Source organism: Sipha flava, unplaced genomic scaffold (assembly GCF_003268045.1).
Source record: "Sipha flava isolate LNK unplaced genomic scaffold, YSA_version1 35a_pilon_pilon, whole genome shotgun sequence".
NCBI classification, from domain to species: Eukaryota; Metazoa; Arthropoda; class Insecta; order Hemiptera; family Aphididae; genus Sipha; species Sipha flava.
The window spans coordinates 281,059-308,917 of record NW_020273058.1 but is presented as its reverse complement, the minus strand read 5'-3'; the positions used below and the strand labels follow the sequence as shown (position 1 = coordinate 308,917).

The following is a 27,859-nucleotide window of genomic DNA, read 5'->3' as shown; positions in this document are numbered from 1 at the left end:
GTTTAAATTTATTCAAGTAGGTTTAACTATTCCTATAAGCTCGGCTACTTGCAGAAGGTCATTTTCGTCTATATGCTGAACAAAGAATTGACTTGGGACAAGCAAAATTTACAGATTTGTCAGTTATTAATATTGAGAGAGATCTATTCATAAAAAATAATAAATATAAAATAATAAATAATTTTGGTGTATCTCAAAAGCATACATTTTTAATATAATATTTAAATAAAAATAAATAATGTATTTATCTGTATTAAAATATATTTACTTTAAATTTGTGTTTTAGTGATATTTTAATATAAATTACTAATAATTATGTTAGTATGATGTGTGTATGAATGGTGTTGTGGGGGACAATGACCCCGCGGATCAATTTGGTCAACATAAATCTGCCACCTCCATAAATTTAGTTCATACTGCATTATGTAAAACTAAACCGACAATGATTTTACAAATTATGTAAAACTGTTCGAATTTAATTAAATCAAATGTTAAAAACGATAAAAATATATAATTCTCGAACGGTTCACTTGCAGACACATAGTCACACAGTATTTACTTACACGTCCAATGATGTACTGGAAGAATACGACAACTCTTAAACGTTTGCTCCCATAGTTTATCAATGGTTGACTCTATCGATGAAATATTAATAATAGCGCAAAGAACTTTTTCGTGTACACACAGTGATACAAGTATTTGTTAGTCACATCTTTACTTATTCATTATGTGATAAATATATATATTTTTTGATTTATCATAACTAACCGAAACGCTCATAAACAACAATATAAGTTGTTATAGGCAGTTGTAGGAAAACGAAAAAAATTAAAGTGCATCGTGATTAATGTACGACGCGTTAAATTTTAGAACGAATCATAATTTATAACACGCGCGTGCAGTGTTTAAATAACACTGTACATATTATTATTACTACTATTATTATACTTTTATTTATGTATCGAATCTGCGTTTGTTTCGTTTCGCATCAAAAGGATATTACACCCGTGCATGCGTTGTCTTTGTATTACAAACGAACAATATAACAAATCTGAGTTCGGCAAAACTAATTAAATGTTTGTGTGTTTAGTTTTAATATTAAAGTTATCCATCGTTCAAATTAAACGGAAGACCCAGATCTGTGTTTTGTCGTTGATTTTTTTATGATGTTTAAATTAAAATGTTTTGCAGTTATGATAATAAACATTAAAAATTAAAATGTTGTATAAAATCGATGAGAAACCAAAAGTGATGTGGTCTTGCCTTTAAGTTTTCTATAATTGGTCTGTTTACCCTAATATTTAAACTAACAACACAAATAGGTCTACCGAACGCAGATTTGCTGCCTAAATACGTTTTCTCGATAAATACATTACGAGATTATAATGTAGATTTTCTTTATTTTGATTTTTTTTTTTTTGAAAATTCCATAATTGTTTTTCTTTTCCTCTTCTTGGATTAATGGAAGTAAGGTAAGTAATAATTTTTGGTAATAATTCTTTTTTAATAATCAAATTGCACATTATCATTAGGTAACTACCAATCTGTTGTTATTTTTTTACCGAAAATATACTTATGTCTGGTACAAATCTGAAAACTATTTACAAATTATCTATTTCAATGTGAGATATATAATTTAAAATGTAATAGATATATTTAAGACCTCATCAACTGTCTCCCTTAAATTGACCTCCCGTAAAACACCTTCATAGTAGTCATATTTATTAGTATTTAATAGGTGTGTACCACTCTTGAATCCGTAGTGCAGTGTTTTCCAACTGGTGTTCCGCGGAACCTAAGGGTTCCGTGAACTTGAGCGAAGGGCTCCGTGAGAAATTTGGGAAAATATAAATTAATTAGCAATATTTTGATTTGAACATAGAACTCAATATAAAACTGGAATTGACACATTTCCCGATGTGTGGTGCGTAGTTTGTAGCTTTTCGACGTATACAAAGACTAAGAATAAGTTTCAAAATCAACTGAACGCGGCTTCGGACTTACGAATCTAACTTTCAGGAATAACTCCAAATTTAAAAAACAGTTATAAAAAGATTCCAATCTTCTCATTGAATCTATCTTAGAGGTAATGAGAGATAAATATTAAATTTTAAGCTTGATATGTACATTTATAATATTGTCATAGTAATAAACAAAATAAAATGTTAAAGACGTCTTGTTTTTTTTATACTAATGACATTCTTGTGCCGGAAGTGTCCGGTAACCCACTCATTTAAGTATACAAAACATATGTCTGTATTAATATTATAGAAAAAATATTGGGGTTCCTCAAAACGTTCAATCTCCTGCTAAGGTTCCGCGGGTAAAAGAAGTTGGGAAACATTGCCGTAGTGCACACTTCCAATTTCGGACAACACACATTGAGCCTTGGTTCCCTAAATAATAGAGGCTGTCTAAAAGTCGGTATATTAACATTATTAATATATGCATTCCAAAGTATACAGTTAAGATAGTTATATTATGTTTTTTAATTTTAAAGCGACGCAGTGTTCGATTCCACCGACCAAAGGTGATATAAATCGAAAAATGTTGAAAATCATTACGTTAAGGAAAAAACAACGCATGCGGGTGTTGCGTCCTCCTCGCGTACTACCTACGTCAAATACTACGTACCACGTTGCAAGGTCTGATATGTTGATTTATTGATTGTCCAAGTGCGTATTATTATGTGCCCGTGTCCACTTATTATTATAAAAAATCATACGCGGGCCAAAAACAGGTTAATCGGTGTATTTTTATGTGTCGTCAATCACCTTGTCAATTAGGCGTAGTCCCGATGCGTGGGAATAAATATTTTTTATCGGTGGCGTGGAAAATAACGACCTCATGAAATCCAACATTTTCGTTATTCTAATTAATTGATTCGCCAGCTCCGCGATCGCGTGCGGGGCAGTGTCCGTATATATCACGCGCAATATAGTGTTTCAAAATAATTGGAACTCGCCATTTTACCTTTTGGTGTTTTCGACGAGGGTACAACGCAAATCATAACTATTCGCTCATTCGTTGGACCGCATGCATATAACTCTATACGTATACGTACAAGATTCTAATAACTTTTTAACTCTCGTCAAATCAGTACCTACTTTTGCGGACTCCGATAAAACAAACTTACTAACCTAACATTAGGTGCATTAAAAGTGTACGTTATACGTTTTGTGTACCTACTGCACGAATATGTCCTGATTACGCATGCAATATAATCGCCGTGTTATAATTCGGCAGTACAAAGGGGCAATTATAAAAAGTAGAAAATCATTGTGTCAGTACCTAACCATAGTCCGATGGTAGTAGAACATTATGTTCGTGCTGTGCTGCTTTTATTTAAATATCTTTAATAATAGATGATGAATGTTTAATTGCAGCTTACGTTGCGGCTAGTTACCGTTTACACACAATCCGCTCGTTGGATTGTTAATTCATAACGTGTTATCTTAACATCAAACACTAATAGTGGGGTGATCGAACACCCATGCAAGGGTCAAACATCTTTGATTATATGTAAAATACTCTTTTGTGCTTTGTTTTTAAATTTGAAAGCGCCTATTCAATAGACAGAATCTAAGGTCAGCGTCGAAAATATCCCTTCGGATCTTTGACATGGTTCGAGCACGCGAATAATATTATAGGCCATTGACTATATAATATCGTGTTAAAATTATTATATTTTTAGAACATCTGCATTAATAATTGCTATGCACACCTTTGGTCTTCAGAGTACTATTATTATTATTTAGGATATAGGATATTACGTTCGTATAATGTTAAACCGTTTGCCACATATATCACAGAGGATTCCGTTGCGCACTAATGACCCAAGGCTTTAATAGTGTACCCAAAACCCTTTAAATATTTGAAGTATGCATGTATAAAGTTTTTAGGTTTATAGAACAATCATCCGAAAGCACACGTACACTATAAGTATGGGTCTGATAAAATAATTGATAATCGCGTAGAATGTTCCTATCGCGTTGTAGTCAAGAAACAAATGTTCAATTATTTCAACGATTTTGATGGCAAAAAATGTCTACATCTTAATCATTTGAGAGCCATAATAATTTTATATTAAATTAAAGAAACCAAATCATCGAAAAGTTTGAGAAGCACTTTTTTAACGTAGGCAAATGTGTAATTTTAGTGTACACGGCGTAACATATGGTTTGCAGAGAAATAAAGACGATTCGGGATGGTACTGAACAGCAACGGATTTCACAGTAAGTGCTGTTATTTTTATCAATAATTTATCAACGAATTTCGAAAGAGTACCCGTTCCATCACCACACTATGCGAATCGTAACGACATTTTATCAATTTATAAAAGCTCATGCGTACAGACGCGTTCCGTTGTATTGTTCCGATTTCACAGCGCGTGTAATTATAGTTTGAACACTTTAGGTTAACAAATATACGTAAGAACAATTAAATAACTCAATGAAGTGAAAATGTGTATCGAACAGTAAATAGCGTCATCGTCATTGCTACGGACAAATCAAATTCGTGGTTTTGTTTACTGTGCAGTTGAAATCGAGCAAATTTTTGTTGTGCCAGCTTATTATTTTATTTTATTTCTTTTCAATTTCGAAAGGACCGATCGGGCTTACAATAATATTTGTAATATACTTATTTTGCTTTTTTTGTCTTTTATTCTACGTGTAACTGTTTTTCTGGTACCAGGAGAAAAAAAAATAGAGTTAAGTCTGAAAATCAAATGTTACTCTTAAGTGTTTTTATATCGGATGTTGAAAATATATGATACCTACGCTTAAATGCGGTAGATGTTTTTGTAATTTCCCAGTAGATTTAAAACTACGATCGAAAATATTGTACCCGAAAAATTATTTTACAGACTTAAACTTTTCACTGATTGGTATTTTACAAATGTGATGTTATTCTTACAATACGTTGTTCGATATACCGGGCTAAATCTGTTGTGCTTTGAAGATAAGTTTTTATTCGATATAACTTAAAATTGTTTCACAACACGCATTTGAGAGGCACGCATCACTCTCTTCAAATAGATTTCAAATATTGAAAAAGTAATCGAATAATAACGAGTAAGCTGGGTAGAACGAAAAACAAACAAGGAATTATATGAAAAATTCCGAGAAAAACGTTTCTTGATGGACGTCATTAAAGGTAGACGATGGAAAACGATCGGACGTGCACTTAGACATACCCCGAAGAGTTATACAATATAAGAATAGGAGGTATGATGAAAGGACAGAGAACAGCAGGACGACCTCGCTATTCATACATCGGACAAATTAAGAAAGATTCGGACGTTAGAAGTTATAAATTACAAATATAAATAGCGAGTAACCGATTAGAATGGATAAAAAGAGCTGTCCATTCCGCTTGTGGGTTGAAAAAAAAACACTCGAATAGTACACGAATAATTTTACTGTACGCATTCGTTTTTTCTTCTCGAGCTGCTAGGAAAACGTATTTTAAATATTAGCACTGTGTTTATCTGCAGTTAAAGTCAACAAAATTAAAGTGTATACTTATTATTTTCTTAAAATCAAATAAGAAGTTATTATTATGACAACAGTGACCGTAATATTTACTATTGTATTAAACGTGAATATTTGTGTAGTGTTACAAAATTTGTAATACTACTCGTATTCATTAGTTTGTTGAAAAAATAATTATAAATTTTTCATTTTGATTTATAAATACATTTAGCTGTAATTTTCATGTTATTAGCTCCAATGTTAAATTCAATTTTATAATACCTTAAATTTTAATCTTATGATTACAAATTCACAAATTATTATTTACAATTGATATTATCGAACAGATGGTTACAAAATGTCATTTGTTTCAAAAAAAAAAAAATGTATTATTTTTAGACGTATTCATTTACTGTAGAAATGTTTATGTAGTTTATTTCTATTTTATACTTGATTGTTACTTTTTCACATTTATAATAATTTATTTTTTTTTTCATCTCAACTAAAGTATACAGACATTCCCACAGAATATAGTTTTTTCCCTCCTCTCTTAAATACTATTTTGTTATTACTATTATTATTATTACTTTTTCAAAATATTCAAATGTATTTTTTTCTTTATAAAAATATGTGCATGCAGTGTTCGAACTTTTTTAGACATACATAATAGTATTTATAAAAATGAATTATCTAGATTATCTAGACTAGATATTATTTTTTATCTTTTATCTTATTTAGACAAACATTCACAAGGTATCTAAACATCAATCTTAGATGAATATTTTGCTACTCCACATAAATTCATCTAGATACATTTTTTATTGATCAAAATCATCAGAATCTCGCAAATAAAAATTTTTAAATTTTTATTTAAATTCTTAATCAATGTTTGTAAGTTATAAAATATAAATAATACGATTTGCAAAAATGTATAAATAGAGATAATGTTTTTCCCCATTGCATGCCTGTAGGTATAATGTTCATCGTTTATAAATAAAAAATGAAAATGTACTGTTCTAAGAATAGACGCTTGCAATTTTTAGCACATAAATAATTATCAACAACATTTGCCTTATGTGTTAAGCCGGTCCCACTAGACAACGTGTACTTTGCGAGGATCGTATTGCCGTATGTTCGGCGAGTGTTTTCACATAACGATTAGACAGCTCTTGCACGTCTCTCGTACACTTGCCGATCAATAAACGCGATTGTTTTATAATTCCTTCGACTCGTGTCACATTTACCGACAACCGATGAGAAACGACGAGTGAGACATGCCTAGTAAGGTCGAGCGCTCGCCGAATTAACGTGTAGCAAGACTAGTGATGCAGCAAACGCGCAACAACCAAATTACGTGTCTACCAACGCGTCTAGTGACCAGTAGAACTGATTGTCAATACGTCTTCTTCTACATCGAACGACGAAAGTGTCGTAGCATTAGTGAATTTAATCGATGACAACCACGTGAGTGATAAAAAAAGACCGTACGGGGTTCATCGGTTGTGGAAAAATAATCGAAAAGTTAATCGGTGTTTTTGATGCGTTTAAAGAATTGCGTGCATACCCAGAGCGATTTCGAACAATCTAATAGAATAAAACAATCGATAAAAACAATATTTACGTACGAAATGTCCATCAAGTGGAATTATAATCAATATAATATGCATTGTTGTTCATAAAATCTTTTCCCGATTATTATCGATTGCGCGTTCGTTGCTACAGTCCCAAATACTGTGGTTATAAATACATGGGTTGGCTTCGATTTGAAAAAAATGTTTATCGAAATCTCACATAATGAAACAATTACAATTTTCAAACTTTTAAAAATGAATAGGTGTAATGAATAAATTAAAACCATTTCCAAGCGCTTGTCATTAGAACCATAAAGCACGTGGTATAAAATTGAAACGCGTTGCGTTTGACCGACGCCGACGTAACATGCCGTTTGTCATATTACTGTTTTATTAGTTTAGTTTACGTTAAATCTATTTCTCACATTTTTTTGATACAAAGTAACGTACTGGATGCGCGCTACTTGTGACATTACTTGCTATGCCATACGACACGTTACTTTGATGGACGATCGGCTAAAAAATAACCGCCATACTCGGCAGAACATCTCCAACGCCACTTGTTTAGCATAGGGACTGACGATTATTCGCCGAGTACACCAGTCGTGTGGGACTGGTTTTATTGATAATCATAAATTTAATGTTAAACGGTAAATATTTAATTTATATTTTAACTATTTATAATTATAACGCAATTGATATTTTTATAACATTATTAATATTAATATATTATTATTTTAAAAATATGTTATACATTTTTACCTGTTCTTTATTCATTGTTTCATTATTAAATAACAGTGTTGGGAATAGATAATGCAAAATTGATCTAGATAAAGATAAAAGATAATTTCATTTTTATATAGATAAAAAAAAAGATATTTTCAAAAAATGTTATTTTTTGGTCAATATTTCATATTCTAATAATATCAATGAAGACTCAATTATAATCATTATTATCAATAGTTACTTATAAAGTTATAGATGTTTAATGTTTATTGTAGTAATGTAGTGTACCATTAAACAGTATTTATATATAGTGTAAAATATTTAATGATAATTAAATCTTTAATTAATTTAGTTAATCACTAAAATGTTACATAAAAAAAAAAAAAAAATTGCTCTATCAGGATGAATACAGAATACATAAAAAAATATTTTAAGTTAACAATATTGTTCTCCATATAATATTAATTTGATGATTTTCATTATTCTATAAGTAGTTACGACTTTACGGGTTCCAAGAGTGAAATAATGACTATCAACGTATGAGTTACACGTGTATACTAAAATCAAATACCTACTATATTTGGAACTTCCATGTAAAAATAAGAAAGTAAGTTAAAAAATACCAAAAATATTTTCCCAACATAAAAATACAAAAAAATGTCATACCAAGAAATAATAATTACTTATTAACAATGCACGAATTATGATTATGAATACAAAATCTATATGTATAAAAGAAAGTCAGGTTATTTACAGAATTTATAATTCAAGAACGGCTGGACCGATTTTGATGATCTCTAATTTGTTGGATTCGTCTCCGTGCAAAAATAAAAATAACTTTAATCTTGACAAGAATATAGACATTTATCTAGATAAGTAAAAAATTTATCTTAGATAAGTAATTAGATGACTTAGCGTTATTTATCTAGATAAGATAAAAGATGACAAAAAAATCTATCTAGATAAATCCCAACACTGTTAAATAATAATTTAAAAATCCTAAAATAATTTTTTTAACATATTCATAATCTGTGTTAGAGCTATATAAATTTATTCTAATGCTGTGAAGCAAAAGCAAATAAAATAATATTACAAACTATAATGTTAGTTTTTCACTAATTAAAAAAAAAAAAAATGTAAAAAAAATGATATATTTTTATATTTGTATCGAGATAAAAAATAAATTATCTTATTCGAACACTGTGCATATATTTATATGATCGGTATGTGATATGTCTTGTGGCAACCTACGTATAATATAGTGTTGGCAATTAGCTTTGGTTTTAATTAAGTTGTTAAATAAATAATATTTTCAGCTCCGACAATTCATAAGTATATGTGTAGGTTGATTATGAAGTTTAATCGACCACTTAGATTAGGTTATATTAAATTATGTGGTTGTAGTTTTAATTTTCGTTAGTCCTTGGATTTTGGAACGTGGTATAACTAATACACCAATACACGACAAATACAAATTTTTTTTCTTATGTGAGACAATAAGGTTTTTAAGTTTCTTAAACAAAAGTTTAAATTATGTTTAGTTTTTTATTGGAGCAGCAAGAATATCTGCGTAATATCTGTGAAAGAAAAATGATGATGGTTTCTACGGAAACGCATCCTAATTACCATCTCGGTTTGTTAACTTCGGGCCAAAAAACATGCAAATATACATAAGTATGGACTATGAAATAGTGCGGAATGCTGACGGTTGATTATAATAATTACGAAAGAATCATTAACAGTTACGGATTTAAAAATCTTAAAACCCAAATAACAATTATTATTTCAAGCTCGTACCCTCATTAGGACCCTGAGGTTTGGAAAATGTCCAATAGTTTGACTATATTTAGACGGAGTGGAGATGACTATAACAAATAAATTATACGATGAATGTGTGATTCCGAAAAGTAAAAACGAATGGACCACGTACGCAGCTATAGTTAATTCTAAAAAAGATTAAAACGATATTCTGAATCTCATGTGGAGTTCGAGCCACGCAGCTCACAGATCTGAGACGTCGGTTACAACAGCCGTTATGTTATACGATTTATTCATTTCTTATCATGACATATTTTATTACCTAGATATTTTTACTTTCCAACAACGGAAACCGATTTACAGTGAATTTGTACTTATGAATTAATAAAAAAAAAAAAATCGCTAAAATAAAACTAACCAATATAGAAGATAGTACTCAGTATTCACTTATTATTGAGTATACCGGTTCTAATAGTAATAATACTAATCAATGTTTAATATCATAGTAACATTTAAAAAGTTATGCAATAATAATAATTATTATAATGTCATATTTACCGAAACCTGTTTTTATAAATATTGATTTTACTTGGTACGCAGAAATATATATTGTTTTAATGTTAAAATATTTAAGTACATTGTAAAAGGTAAAACTCCATAGGAACTCTGCAATCGAATCTGTTTTGTTATTTATTTATTTATTAAATACAATTCCAACCTACAACATTTTTATATAAAACATAAATATCGTTACAGCTAAAGAGAGTGGGTTACCTATATCTGTGTGGAGATGAAAGTTCAAAGGAATTAATTAATTTTCCAATACACGAGTGCTAAATTGAATTTGCAAACAAAGAAATATCAGTTTATATCTATAGTAAAGCAAATAGATAAAATATATATAATACAAATCTTAACAATAACATTTGTCTTATTATTTATATTATAAACTATAATTACAATTATTTACAATGGTATCAAGAAGATAGTAATAGTATTATAAAAGTCTCGTGGATTAGTTTTAAATTAAACACTATAATTTTTAAGTTAATCACTTGGAATATTTTTATTGTTTAAAAAAAAAAAAAATGAAAAATTTTCTTATTAAGTTATGTATTAGTTTATCGATATATTGCACTTTAAACGGTCGTCAAGATACAGTACCTTATATTTGAGTTTACCTTTTTAGTAGCGGAACAACAAAAATATCTAACGCCAAGTGTACCAGAGTTATTTTGTTGTAAACATTTATTAAACTCCGGATTATGACTAGTATTAATTTTGAACCGTAAAAATGAGGATTTATTAAAATTAATCTTTAAAGATAATAATTATCTTAATATATTAATAATTAATCCAACCAGGGTTTAATATTGTTTAAGTCAGAATTTTATTCTTAATACTATTTAATACATTAAAAATTAATACAATTAATACATTACTAAATATAACATCTGTATCATTTTTCTATCAATATTTTGGTATAAGAGCCCATTAATATAAATAATAAATATTAAAGGACCCAGTACTATTACCTGAGATATAGAATATTTTATAAGTAACTCTTTACCTATCCTAACCTCTTTTAACTTAACCATTTGATTCTAATTTGCAAGTTATGGCTTGAACAATTTTAGCTCAATACCTATGAGTCCTCAGTATTCTAGTTTTTTGATTAAGATATTATGGTCAACAGAATCAAACATGTTTTTTAGATCTAAAATCACACCTATTACTTGTATTTTTACATTTAATTTATCGGAAATTATTTTTGTGATATATTGAAATGGGTCAGTAGTAAATAGATTATTCATAAATCCAAATTGATTTTACCAAAGAATTAATTTTTATCCTTGAATTGTATCAATCTTATTTCTATGCATGTTTCAAGTAGTTTATAAATTGTCAATGTTTATGTTAGTGGTCTATAGTTAATAAAATTTTTGGTGTTGACATTTTTTGATAGAGGTAAATAATTGATATTTTGTAAGTCATTGGAAATTTTCCTTCAGATTAACACTTATTAAATGTAGTAGATAACAGTATTAATATATTATTAGCAAATTTTCGTAGTCACAATTTAGTAAAAGATCATTTATTGAACAAGGAGTGCTCTTTACATTTACTAATTAGGTAACTTATTTCACGGGTTCAATTTGCTTAAATTAAAAAGAGTTAGTTATGAAACAATCATTTTTGAATTAATTAGTCATTTTTTTTTTTTTTTTTAAAAATTATTCATATTAATATTATTATCAATATAAGCTCAAACATTAGTAAAATATGAATTAAAAATCCTAGCAATTTCATATTTATCTAAATTTATAGCATTATATTTATTGATTGCCGCTGTAAGTTTAACATATGAATAAGGAACGGTACACAGGTAGCTATATCTCTTATACTCTTTATAATATAAAGATATATATATACTTTATATTATACTCCATACAACATATACTCTTAGCAATATCCGTTATACTCTATCACCTATTAATTCGTTATGTCCCAAACTAAATCTTCTGAAATCTTATCGTGTTTCCTTGTCTGAAGTATTTGAATCCTTAAAATCTCTGTGTGACTATACTTGCTTAGGTCCTGATTTAATTTTTAGTATTTTCTTAGTACACTGTAAATTTGTTATAGCAACTCCACTTTTTCTTATGTATTTAATCTTTCTTTATAATCAGTCGTTTTCCCAGATTATTGGAAATCTAATTTAGTTTTACCGATACACAAGGGACTTGATCCGTTCAACATTTTTAATTATAGACCAATTTCAATGTTTTATATATCATTAATCAATAAATCAAGCTTAATTAATTTGAAGAATTAGAAAATAAAGTCTAACCTTAATTCTTGTATTATAAATGAACAACATAGTTTTTTAATTCCATATCAAGTAACATAAGTTTATTAATTCTTACTGAAGATTTATTCAATGCTATTTCATTGAATCGCAAAGTAGATGTAATTCATACCAATTTTCCCAAAACTTTCGATACCATCAACCACAATGTTTTACATTCCAAACTATGTTTCTATAAAATGCGTAATTCTTTTCTATCTTCACTATATTTTTATTGTACCCATCGTGTTAAATTTGTTAGTTATAAAAAATTGTTATTCAAAAATATTCAAAGTTACTTCTGGTATTCCAAAAATTTCTCATTTTGCTCCTATTCTATTTCTATTATATTTAAACAATATTACTGTATCTCACCCAAAAATGCTTTTTTTTGTCAATGACTTAAAAATTTACAGTATTATTAAATCACATCCAGATTCTAATTTCTTACAACATTACATTAATTTGCTTTCGAACAGGTGTAAGCTCAATAATTTGTCCCTTAACGCTAGTAAATGTAAATACAGGGTGTCTCAATAAGAACGCAGGATTTAAATCTGCTATAAATTAAATTTATTTCTTTTAAAAAAAAAATATCATTCTCAGGACCACCTCTTTAGGACAAGTTAAGATTTAACAGTGAAAACAATATTGGGCATATAACTCTTATTTGTAACAAATTGAAACCAAACATTTTTTATGTTTATTTGGTCCAAATGAGGCCAAAGAACATTACTGAGCTCAGTAGGTATTCTTGTATAGTTATAACAATACGGCGCAATTTGTTATATTTCAAGAGAAAAAATCCCTCTGCTGTATTAGAAGTTCCCGTAAGACTAATCTTGTTACGTGACCAAAGCTATCCACCTCGATTTGGCGATTTGACGCCGTGTGATTTTTTCTTATAGGGATATACTTAGTCACGAGTTTACCAGAAAAATGTTCGAAATGTCTTGGAACGAGCAAGGAATTCGTTGTGTCCTCAATGAATTTGATGGGGAAATGTGTTATGAAGTGATGGTAAATTTTGTGAAAAGAATAATCGCCTATAGGGAGGGTCATATGTGCGATATCGTTTTTTACTGTTAAATCTAAAACTTCTCCCGAAGAAAATGATATATTTTTTTGTATTTTTTTAAAAGAAATTAATTTAATTTATAGCAGATTTAAATTTTGTGTTATTTTTGAAATATCTTATATATGTTCTACACTCAATCACATTCTTCTATTGCTTATACTTATAATATCGATGGTGTTCAGCTGGAAAAAAGTTCAAGTTATTAAAAATTGAATGATAATTATTTGATAAAAAAATTAATCTTCAGTAATAACATTACATTTATAAGAAGTAAAGTATTGAAACTAATAGAATTTATAAAAGAACTGTAAAATTTTTAATGGTGTGCGTACTCTACGTCTAGTCAAATATTCTTATATTCGATCTAACTTAGAATTCTCTTCCCTTTATATAGTCTCCATGTTTGCAAGGTTAAAAAAGTCTCTAGAAGCTGTTCAGTATGCGTTTTTACGTTTCCTTCATTATAACTGTCACACGCTTCTAAGGAGTCTCATTCTAACTATAATCCTATTCTAGTATCCTTAAAACTGAACTCATTCGAAATTCGTAGAAGAAGATTTGATTTAAATTCTTTGTATAATTAACTTAATAACAATGTCGAATTTTCTTAATTTTTACATAAAGTAAACTTCTATGTTTCATGTTATAACATTAGACCTAATATTACTTTCTTTATTTTGCGTCAGAGACATAATTATGTTTTTAATATCCCTTAAACTCGTGTAATAAAATCTGTATTAAAATGTTTTTAAAGTGATAAGTTTAAAAATGTATTAACTATCGATAATTTTGCATTTAATTTACTACAATATTTTAAACATCATGTATTTAATCATCATTATAAATCCAATTATATTCTACCACTACATTATTTTTCTTCTCTTTTTCTCATATTTCACTTTCCAGTTAGCATTATAAACGCTTTGTAATGAGTTCTGAATGAACAATCGTTCGTAAATTCTAATTATAATTCATAAAACATCGTTCGTACGAGTGCACGACTCCCACGAACCGACTTTGCAATTATATAAAAGTGCTCCGTGGAAAAATGTCATTTTTTTCTAATTTAAGACCAATTTTATAAGTTCAGTGAGTGCCGAGTTTTATGATCGTAATTTTATATAAGGTTGTTCGACTTGGTCAGTATACAGAAGATATTTTTGTTCGCAACGATTCGCAACCAATGCGAAACCACGAATTGATAAAAAAAAAAAAAAAACGTATATCAGTTCTGAATAGGTTTTTTAAAACTATTTGTATAACTATTGTTTTTTGAATCCGTGTGTGGTCGTATTCTATATCATATCGTTACAGATCGAACGAACTGCTTTCGTTGGCTGTCGATGTTGTAAACAAAAATAAAAATATAAAAAAAGCACATAAGGCATAACGTACTGCATTAACTGTATGACGCGCACGCCTGTTCTAGCTGTCATTATTTAATGATGGTATATGTTTGATGATGGACCATAGTCTTTTCCAAACTTTTTACCATCGTATTAGAAAATTGAAAAATAACCGTTTTTTAATTGAAACCCATGATTGGTCGTATAATTATTCGTCGAATACACGTTCTTATTTCGGAATAGTTTTGTATCAGATAATTGCAATCATCGTAAATAATGATTCGGATCAAATAAATGTAGTGCCATCCTACGATGGTTGCGCGTGATGCTCACCGATGAACTGTGCAAGGCTTCATAATAATAGCATTATGTCGTAGTACAATCACGAAAATCTATTCACAGTGAACCCGATTGATACTTGATAATATCGCGAGGATTAGACGCGACTACAAGCGCTTCTGGTCCAGTAGAGTGAGCAGGAAACCAAATGGGATCTAATAAGAAATATTTATTTAATCCGGGACCATAGCTTTCACTGTATGCCCACAATGAATATTCATACGCATAAGTGGAATTAATCGTTATATTGTCTTAATGGATTACATGATATCTTAGCCATTGACGACAAGGAAAAAAGATAAATTATTTAGAGTGCATTTTTCTAAAGTTCTTTATTCGAATAATAGTGTTAACCCTTCAACAGAAAACGAAATAAATGACTCACTAGAAATCCCGCTTTTAATGACTCTACCATCCAGTTCATTTACTCCAGATTACATCAAAACATTTATTCGACAATTTCAATTATGAAAATCACCGGGATTTGACCTAATAACGTCTGCCTCTGCGGCAGTACGCGTCTAACTCCCAAAATTACGATTCACCTCACGGACGTTTTTATCGCCATGCTCCGATTACATACTTCAAATCCAAGGGGAAATTTTAATTTTCATTATCTTTCCCGAACCTAATTAGCCAATTGACAGTGGCCCTGGGATCATCTAATCTAATGGCCCTCATCTAATCCATAACTGTTAAATGCACCAAACCCAATGCCGAAGTGCCGTCATTGGATGTCTTTTTGCTCAAAATATCAAGTAAACTAAAATAATAATTAATAAATAATATTATCTAAGCAAAATATATTTTTTTTACATTTTCAATTTATGGATCTATATGTTTTTAATATTCTTATAGACCATAATTGCATATTAACACTGTACTTATTGTTCGCATTCAAGGTACAAACGTAAAACGTTTTAATGTTTATGTGATTTGTATTACCATTCAATTATTGTTACCACTTCAGCCAGGTCACGAGGTGATAATATAATGGAATGCTTCTATTGCTGTATATGAAATGTTAATATTTTTTTTTTTTTTTAGCCGAAAAGCAAACAAATAATTGTACATATTACATTTTTTTCAATATCTTGTAATCGTGAAATCGATTTTCTTATAGTTTTAAAAATAATTATGTGATAGGTTATGTTTTTATGCTCCTTGATCTCGATCGGAACGAGAAAGATTTCAAGTATATTCTAATATGCTGTATTAAGCTATTTTCCAACAAAAAAAAAATAATGTAACTACTCATGTTCATATCAAACATAAATTTTTTTCAGCTATAAAATGTACAGCAGTGAATTTCAAAATCTTTTAACTGAAGCAATTTAAACCCTTAGCGACCTTTTAAGATTTTTTTTTTTTTTTTGTTGAAAAGTTACACCGAAAATAATTATTAGTACGTTGCACTGGGAATTCGTAAAAATACGTTTGTATTTATTTGGAAATAATTATAATGATCGATATATATGGAACAATAAATGTGTCGTAAAACGTAATATTATGATTTTATTGATTTTAACATTTAAGCGTATTTGATATTTTACAGTAAAAATTATTGTTTTAATTGACAAAATGTGTAGGTATGGAAAAATATTGTTTATTAATTAATTTTGATATCGCATTTCGAACATATTATTAAACGCTTTGTCAGTTATATTTAGTGTATCCAAATGGTTCTTTGATTTCATACATGTTTTTAAAATAGTTTTAATATTATTATGTCTTAAACGTGTTTGAAAAATTGGATTCAACTATCAAATTGAAATATCCAATCTTGAATAAATTATCATTTGATTTTAGCTATTGAGATTCGTCTTACAATAAAAATAATCGCTTTTCTTGAACAATAGTGTCATCAAATAATGTATGTCGCCAAATCATACGGTGAGGATATAATTCGAATGAGAATAGTTACGGGTAAAGCCGAGGGAAAATTTAAAATATTATCGAAGTATAATAACTCCGTCGTATATACGGTCTATATACGTATGCCATTGAAAAATGGAACTTTTATGTTTTCGTTTTTAATGGGTCTCACGATAGAAAAAATATCGTTACGATTAAACCGCGTTTAATAAATAATAATAATAATGAGGTCTCGGTGACGAATAAAAACAGAGGTAAGGGTTATTGAAAGATAATGTATTATTTAAGTATCAATAGGAAAAACTTTATGTACATCATACATAACCATCATAATTTACCGTATAGGTAACTAGGTCGAAGGTACAGATGTGCGAGGGAGAGGTTTCAATTCACTTCAATAATAAATAACATCATCATCGTTCTACACTGTCAAACGACCATTGGATTTAATATTACAATCCGTGTGCGGATCTCGTTCAATCCGAATCGTCGTTGTTTATTGCCGAATAACGGCGATAATTAACGATCCGACGAATAAACACGTTTAGGCACACATAATTATTATTAGGTATGTATTATATCAACAACATTATTATTACGTGTGGGATGTTTAACAGTTATTTGTACCGTAACGTTGCGCATAAACGCTTTGCGTTGGAATCTTTCGCGTCATTATCGTGTCTTGAGACGATTTTAAGTGTGCATACGAATGATTGATCATTGATAATTTAGTTTCGAGTAAAACGGTATGCCAAACAAGCCTGAAAATACACGTAGTAGGTTCGGAAATTAAAATTACTTATGACATTATATTGGTATATTGTATATTTTATTCATTATACATGGTATATTGGAATACCTATGGGTTATTTGGTAGGAACGGAAGACAGATTTGAAGATTATGATGGAAACGAGCCGTACTTTTATCGTAAGAGTAGATTTTAAAATAGTAAAATATTCTTTAAACATTTCTTTTAGGATATTAGTCATAATAATGTAAAATGTTCATTAAATGTAGTCGACTAAATTGCATTATTGTTGAGAATAATATCATGGGCTTCCCCAGAATTTTTTTTTTTTTTGAAGGGGAGCAACTTTAATTTAAAAATTAAATGAAGATTTATTTATACATTATTTTTTTTCATCAAATATAAGATATTTAATGTATATGATAAGATAAAATAATCCAATAGTTTTCTTCTGCATAAAATATATATGTTACATTAAAATAATCTATGTTTACTAAATCGACGCGTTGCAGATAATGTTTTGGAAAACAAATATAAAACTGTAGGGGGAGGTAAGTGATCGTCTTGCCCCACCACACTGGGGACGCCCATAAATAGTATAAAATTGCGAAATAAGGTCGGAATGTTTTCAAATCATCAGCATTACAGAAGGTGATAAGTAGGGCTGGGATTTCGATGCACTGCATTTTTTTCTGAAGCTTTCTATACGATGCTCGTTTTGTTACAGATAAGTTTTAGGTATTTTTAAATTAATATAAGAAATTTAATTTTGCGTTTTTTTTTTTCTAATTTTTTGACAATTTTCGATTTTAAGATCATTTTTCTCATTTTTTAGGGCATTTTAGATGTTTTTAAGTCATTTTTGGTGATTTTAAATTTCAAATTATTGACCATAGAATTTTTCTATCGACGGATTTGTGTTGTTATGTAAGGTATGCAATGTAAAAGTTGCTTTGATAAACGTTTTACAATACAACATATGTCAAGATATAAGCATATAAATAGAATACAACGAAAAGAACAAATTGAAGAATAAGAAAAAAATATGTATATCTAGAAAAATTTATTGGGGAACAACAGGAGGTACGCTCTCGTGATTTAGTGTAACAACAAAGAATAATTTTTTATTTATTAATATATGAAGTATAATAAAATATGTATGAACATGTAATGTATTTTTTTAAAATTTTAAAAAGCCATTTTAAATATATTTTAAAGACGTTTTTTGAATTTTTTAAGTCATTTTTGCATTTTTTTAAGGCAAGGTCATTTTTCGCGATTTTTAAGGACATTAAAATCCCAACCCCAGTATTTGTATTATCAAGTAATACAAATACGGACCAAGCCTGGCGAACACGATTTTCATTAATGTTGCTTATTTATCGAATTACATAAATTAATTTTATCTTTACTGAACTAACCGACGCTGGTGTGATAGAATGCTTTAACTGTCTGTGTCTTGTAGCACATACCGTTTTGCCAAGGCCCCAATTCGTTGCTTAGCTCATTTCACCTTTTACCAGTCAGTATACCGTTTAGGCACATGTACACGCTGTTTCAATGAATACGCGCGAAATACGGTCAATAAATAATATTTACGTTTTGACTCACCAATCTTATGCATCGGACTAAACCTTGCCAATGATATTACGCCTTGATCGCTAGTGCATGCTCTGGCAAATCTGAAATCAAAAAAAAAATGTACCATTAATTTCAAATCATAACACGTTGGTCGAATGAATACAAAACGCTTTCAAATGCATCGAAATAGTGGTATAATGTACGCTTTAAAATTAAAAAAAATCACTTAATAATCCAACTATTGAGTCATTACACTCGTATATTTTTTAAAAATACCACCAAGTAAGTTACAATTTTTTGATTTATTTTTGTAAATATAATCTAATCTATAAAACAGCAACATTTCATTAATTTCAGATTTTGTAGTATCCTTTTTGAATCTGTAGATTTATTATTATTATTTTTCAATTATAAACGTATCACTCGATACTCGAAATCATTTGATGAAAAATTATAGTCATCTGTGATCTTCTCAAATAATATTGAATATTTAACATTTGGTTATATAATATTATTAACCCTCTGAAAATGAGTTTAAAACCCACTCGTGTATTACATGCTACGAAAATACTTAAAAAAACGTCAAAAAAAGGAGACTGTAGGAAAAAAAATTTACTTACTCGAACTAAAGACTATTCTTTACTATATAATATATATCAAGACAGAATTATGGGACGTACGGAGAACCATTAGCCTCGGGTTTTAAACCTTGACATTATTTAATGGTCGTAGATATTATACTGAAAATGTTTATAGCAATATAAAATTAGAACTTTTATTATTTATTATATATACTCGTATATGTGAATAATGTTTATTTTAATTTTCAAATGTAAATTATAAAAACTGGTAAAATTATTATTTACAGTTTTAAAATTCAAACTGCAATTGACGCAACTGCGTCTAATCTGATTGTAATATGGATCGAAACAACCGAGTATAAGATTTTATTTTTATCAAATTTATGTGATTCGTAGAATTTAGACCCGAGTGATACTTTAAATTTTATAATTTTTTATGATAAAAATACTATCATGAAGACATTTACATGCGTGGTCGATGACATGGTATCATTATTCACGTCTAGCTAAAAATTTATCACATGCTTTTTTTATCCGTTTTCTTACCACTAATCCTTCTTCTATAATCGTTAAACATGACAGAATTCTAGAATTCCGTCGACCTCTACGATCGATGGATCGTGGTGTACTGAATTCCGGTATGTCATTGGGTTATGGAAACGAAAACATACCTTTAGATTATCTCCCCCACGGATCTCTTGTGTTATCGTGACCCCCTTTGATTTTGCTACCTGCACTTGGCGTTGGACCATTGTGATGGAACCTGAGTGAGGGGATGGGGAATATTTTTTTTGTACGTTTAATACATTCGTGGGTGTGCGACAACGGCAGAGGCATCAGCAATTGTAGTAGTGATCAGAATGAAATATGAAGGAAATACGAAAATAAAATAGAATAATAATTTTTTTTACCCAAAGCGTACACAACAATAAATATATAATAATAGAAAAATAAACGAATATGATAAATTGTTTGTTGTCTGTTTGTCATAGTTAATATAATAATACAAAATTACAAACTGTAAAACAAAATAAAAATAGGAACAATGCAATAAATACAATTATATGTGGCCCACAGGGACACAACAAATAGATCGTACAAGTAATACGACATCACTAATAATAATAATAATGATAATATTTAAATAACAATAATTTTAATGAACCGCTATCAAATGAACGTTTCACGCTCAACTGCTCGAACTACGAAAAAAACGAATTGTCTGGAACCGCCCCATCAACACGGAGAAAGCACTCAACGAAGCCAACCCTGATGTCGTTTACAATTTTTACAACGCCGTTGCACTTACAAACCTAGTTCGGACTACTTTCGCGTAAATATGTAAATTAATTGTGTTAAGTAAATCTATGTCAAATTGCAAACTAACGACCCAGAGAACTGTATCTTTTAAAGCCTTAACATAAATAACTCACATGTACAATGTTTTGTTCAGATTATCACATTCCGGAAATTCAGAAATTTTCAAAAATAATTTTAATACTCAAACCAAATAAACCAAAACATTTATTCACATCAGTATCATCATATGAGTCTATTTCCCGTATTAGGTAAGTTTTTCGAAAAAAATACTTTTGAAAAGACTGCGTTATATTCTACATAATCATCATAGAGCACTGACAACCAATTTGGTTTTGAAATAGTGACCGAGTAAGATTCATTAAATCCATCGACTGAAGAAATCGCAACTGCCTTGAAAACCATATTGTTCAAAGCTCCTTTTAGACAATGCCCACTTTTTTTGATAAAGCTTGCCGCGATGACAATCTAAATTTGATCTTGCCAGCTCTTGTTCATCTAATCGTTAAATCATATTTAGAAAATACGACAAGGTAAATACCTATTATTCAATCATGTATATATACTCGTATTATATATCGTTTATACTAGAGTTCCACAAGGAAGTGATTGATATCTCGATCTTCACAATGTGTTTACTGTTGTGACACTCCACGACAATAATAACACTCTAGTCACTCATAAATATGCTAATGATATTGTTTTCCTAGCCACTGGCAAAAATCCCATTCGAAAATAACAACCAAACTGGCACAAATATTCTTTAAACCTTTTCAACAAAATTTAAACCTACATACAATGCATCTACCTACAATGCACTTATTTCTTACATGTTTACTATAACACCATGTAGGTTAAAGTGCACATGATGTACAGATTTGCTGTAAAATGTTTTAAATGAGAATATTTACCAATGAGTAATTTATTCTTTATCTTGTTCATGTCATGTACCTTGTCGAATTACACAATTTACTACTTATTGTAGAAATTATTGTACAGATTGCAAATTGTCTTGTTTTATTAATTTAAAGAGAAAAAAAGCAATTCTCTAGACTGGGGGTTGAACAAAGTGGGTAATTTAAAATTTAATTTTCAATTTTCTCAGTAGTTTATCGAAGCGTATAAAGAAAAGCCTTAAAAACTTGCGAAAAATGATGAATTTCTATAAGGAAGTTTGCTTTTATTAATTTTGATGCCACAAATTATAGTATACGTCAATTTAATACATGATCTATGATCCGAAACGTTTGAATATTTTAATGTACCACGATTTAAAGTTATTACATTTATTTTACGCGTTCATACACTTCCTTACGCTTTGGTACACTAATGTTAATATAAGGATCGTTTTTTAGACAACGATAAGATTTCATACAGTTAAGTAGTTTTAAAATTGAAATTGAATCGTTTAAGAAAGAAAAAAGAAATAAAAAAATTATTAAGTGGAAAACTTTTAAACATAATGCACACAACTGCGACGTGCATAATCTACTCGCATGTAACGTGATCTGATCGTCTGAAAATTGGATGAACGTAAATTGAAATATCAAACGACGCGAGGTCTAGGTCAATAATATCTCTCACGCGGGATATTAAATTCACCGTGAACACGTGTGTGTGTGTGTGTGTGTGTGTGTGTGTGTGTATAGACATAAAATTATAATACGCTTTCACGTGGACATCGTTATTGCACTGTTATATTATTTTAATGTGTACTACTGCATTATGGTACGTCCAAAACGCCGTAATCGTACGGAATTCATGATATTGTTACTATAGCCAAGCGAGCAGCCGCAGAGCACCGAAATAGATCCGTTCCCGGTACGTTTAATACATTAACGGGGGTGGTTTGGGTTGGGGGAGGTGCGCGACCCATATTGTTATTACGACCGTACCCCGAGGGCCCACGTATTTATCAGCGAAAACTCATGCCGGTGGCGGCCTAAATCGGACGGGATCTTTTCGGGTGCTGCAGCGACTGACTTCGACGGCGGATATCGCGCTGAACCTGTACCCGAATACGTGGCGATCGTTTCGGTACGGATCACGATAGATCATTATCACGATTGTCGCACCTGTCGCCGTTGCCCGACGAGCGTTTAATTTAATTTCAATTTTTGAAAATAGGGGGCATGGCCTCAGTTTCCCCCCCTCCCAATTGGAACCGCGCCTGAAACGTATTACTCGTACGAACCAGAACGCACTCATTGTCACACACGCGGTAGCAATCGAACAACGTTCTTTGCTCGAAACGAACCGGACGTGCTAATCCGTGTCCTGAAAATACTGGGAACTCATTTGTGGAACTCCCGTGCGTGTACGACAACGACTTCCGACAACTACTCGTGAGTAATAACAGTATAACAGTCGAACGAAAGGATAATTTTCGTATTACCTCTCGGTGACCCTTTGAGCGCAAAGGCGGAAAAAAAGAATAGGTTTCGATTTATTATATTTATCTGCACGTACACAGCTGTTACAGAAATAATACCGTCGGTGTACGAATCCTTTTGGAATGAAAGTGTTGTTGAGCGTTGCACGTGTCTACGATAATTTTCGTTCACAACATATAGGACGAAAATGCGTAAGAATAACGTCATCACCGTACGTGTAGTGTAGATATATCGATAAATCGATTCTCGTCATGTCACATTATTCTCGCATTATTCTCGGGCTCTACATTTTCGCAACGAACAACGGCGTTTATTAAACACGTGCGGTTCATTTTATCGCGTCTTTTACCTTCGTCAGGTATTGCAATCGTACACTTCAATTGTCAACGTGCACCACGTGGTAATCATTGAAACGAGCATCGAGGTGGGTCGGATAAAATTATGCACAAAGTAAACAAATGGAATAAAATAAAAGACTATACGTTAAAAAGGCGTGCACGTGATGGACGGCAAAGAGACCTTTTAATTGTTTAATAAATAATGCGCTACTTAAATGTTTTGACAAAACGGTGTACGATTCAAACGTTCAATAAAAGTCACCCCTAAAGAAACGCACGTATACCCTTCGTAATGGTATGCAGGTTTATGTGTACACGCGTAAAACTGCTCTCGGATCTCTCTTTCTCTCTCTCTCTCTCTCTCTCTCTCTCTCTCTCTCTCTCTCTCTCTCTCTCTCTATGAGCGTGTCTCTCAGGATACATTTGGTTATACTTTCAAAGTCGATGATCGTTCGTTACATCTCCAAGTGCACTTTCTTTGAGACTTCGTTGAGATTCAGTGTATTTTAACGTTTGTTTATTTATTAAAACATACACAGACAAGTAAATGATATTAACGAACACTTATAACTACCAGTTGGTTTGAACAGCGGGTTTTTCATTTCCTTCTGGTGCACCGTGTACAGAAAAACATCACTGGAGCTCACTAGACGTAGGCGTGGATCCAGGAAATGTGTAAATACGCGAGCGCGCGTACAGTGTGCGTATAATTGAGAGCGTCCAAAGTATTTCTAGACGCGCACTACAGTTTAGCTGCGTATACGATTACGCACAAATTACTGTTATAACGAACGGGAAAAGAAACAATCAACGAACAAATAATGCATTGGTGGTCATGAAGTTAGCCCCCCCACTTTGAACGATTCACTTCAGACCATCGCCAATATTTAGCAAATTAATTGCAAATAATTGCAAATTCACTTTTAAAATTTGCAAATCAAAATTGTAATTTTGGCGAATTATTTTGCAAATTTTGTCAGCCTCCTCACCTTACTTTGTCCTATCATACAATAATTGTAATTATTAAAAATTGAGTTTTCATAGTTGAAAACCTATTTTATGTTTTTATGAATTTATGCAGATATACATTTTCGTTCTCATTACTTGTATACATTTCGTATTTTGCATAGCTAGAGTCTGGAATTAAAATATTCGGTTCAAATCAAACTTTGACCAAATTATACATTGCATATTATTTGAAAATAATTTATTAATCTTAAAGTTTAGATTGTCATTTACAAATTGTTTGTAATCGAAAATTATTTCTATTATTTCTAATATCTAATTGCTATTAAAAAAATAAAATAGTAATGTGGGTCAGACCTTTAGTTAGATCTGCTTTACTATCTAATCTATTTATAAATACCGATTAATTACCTTAATATTATTCTTTATCAAATATTAAATAAAAGCCTATCCTAATGCACATTTTAAATTTGTTTATGCATATAATATTGTTGCATATTTTGTAATTTTATAACGCATTATATTTTCATCATAGGATTTAAATACTTTTTAGTTGTACATAATTCTGGTCCATAATAATATAATCATGGCTCATTGGCTCATGGTTCATCAATGTATTGTGTAACGTGCCGGTGTCGTCTTGTCGATAACAGATAGGTGTTGGTCGTTTCCTAGACCATCATGCTTTATCGGATCGTCTTCAACAATAGATGCTATTTTTATCACTACAACATTCGAAAATTATTTCGATTCAATTGTTATGCAATTGTTTAACGTCGATAACTGGAGTTTCCAGTTTATTTATATTAATTCGTTATATTACTTAAAATAATAATTGTGAACTATACTTAACTATACTTAATTCTACACAACAATACATAGCATTAATAATTCTGTATTTATTTTTACATAATTTTACATCGGGCTATTTTTAATTATTGTGCATTTTTATTTCATATCATTCTAAATATTTTCATTTATTATTTTCTCTCTAGAGGAACATGACTTGGTCTATTTGACTATTTGATTGTTAAATGTTTAAATTTGTTAAATTTGTTTAAATATTATTATACCACTGCAGATTAATTTTAAAAATGGAAACCGTAAAACTAAGTGGAATACTGCAATTTGGTATTGATAATAATTGATAAATCTTTTAGTTTATTGTTATCGTCATTATTCGTCCGTTATCACTTTGTAATATAGTGGGTGCCCCAAAAAGGGTAAATATATCCAATAAAACATTAACAACTGCTTCGGCTGTTTTGTAAGTAATTTAACATAATTCCAGTAAAATGCATAAATTGTATTTTTATTTATCATTATTATTAAATAGTTTTATTACTCTTATAGATACATTATTTCAATTAATTATTTTTAAAAAACCTTTTTGATCATTATAATTTAATTTTTATGAAAATAATTAATATTAATTTTAACAATATATAATACAAATACAATTTTACCTACACTATAATTTTGATTTACAATTCATTTTCTAAATATTGACGTCGGTTTGGAATATATCGGACAAAGTGGGGCTGACAAAATTTGCAAAAAAATTCACCAAAATTACAATTTTGATTTGCAAATTTTAAAAGTGAATTTGCAATTATTTGCAATTAATTTGCTAAATATTGGCGGTGGTCTGAAGAGAATCGGTCAAAGTGGGGGGGGGGGGCTAACTTCATGACCATAATGCATTGTAATGATAACAACGGAGAATAGGGGTTTCGGTAGGTACCCGAAACAACTTCACTCGTTTAACCACGGCCAGGAAGTTCTAAACAAAACGTCTAGCCGATATGTGCTTATTTTTGTCCTTGAGGGATTGCGGTTTAGGTACCGTTTTACGATGTTGGTACCGGCCACTGTGATTTATTGTGTTACGTCGTCCCGCCACCGTGTGTGATCCGCAGAGTGCATATGCACCGGAAAACAAATATATTTTATTCATACGTTTGGCACGCAAAGCAATCGTTATTCGTACGAACTAAATTGTTTGAAATCGTACCGTGCCTACACACACCTATCTAATGTGATAGTAATAACACGCGATAGTAAATGACGTATTACGCTCGTACGTGTTTTGATACTTGTTGTTTTTCTCGGTGAACTCAACGCTATAAGTATATGGACTATGATTTATTGGACATTCTACATTATTTATTTCTCTGTTTACTCTTGAAACGCAAATTATTCGTACATCTAATGGTGCAGCGAGTATTATTAGACTCGTCGGAATTCATGCTTTTCCGAAACGTCGAGGTTACGAGGTGTGTTGTTTACGAACTCGAAGAAATTAAAAATTTAAATTTAAAAAAAGTATTCAAGTTGCATATTGAATTAGTAAAAGAAGATGAGAAAAAACGAAATTTAATTTAGATAATATTATATTAGTCGGCATACTAAATAAACGTCCATTAAAACCGATTGAACTAAACAAAACTTTTCTACGCAATCGAAAATATATAAGTTTTTTATGTTAAATCACCAACTCTTTTCATAAATCACGGTTTTTAAAACAATTTGTTATGATTTTAATCTTCCAGTTTTTGTATTATTATTATTATATACATGCATTGAATATAAATATATCAAATAAATCACAGAGTTTGGAAGAGCTGATTTAATTCGTCGAGTGATTATCAAGTGCACTAGCGCAAATACGAAACGAAGGGATGCATTTTAGTTTTAAGCCATATGATATACGATACCGCACGATCACAGGAAAATCGCGAATCTTGTTGTGTTGAGGAGTTCAGCGGTTCGAGAGCACATTTATCCAGAATGTTCATATAATAAGTTATAGATAGTATAAAAAAAAAAAAAATATAAAAAATATTGTTTTAGACTAAAACTGTATCGCCTCATTTTATTTTCCGATATCGAACATAAACGTGTATATTGTTAAGGATT

At 30.2% G+C, this 27,859-nt stretch overlaps 1 protein-coding gene across 5 annotated transcripts in view; it reads right to left on the bottom strand.

The window, feature by feature from the left end:
* Positions 1–27,859, bottom strand: part of LOC112687628 — a 196,635-nt gene that overhangs the window by 12,500 nt on the left and 156,276 nt on the right. For all 5 annotated transcript variants that reach the window (XM_025560449.1, XM_025560446.1, XM_025560450.1 and 2 more), the window contains one exon: positions 19,376–19,446. In XM_025560449.1, the coding sequence (XP_025416234.1) occupies positions 19,376–19,446 (71 nt within the window). The remainder of the gene's footprint in view (positions 1–19,375; positions 19,447–27,859) is intronic.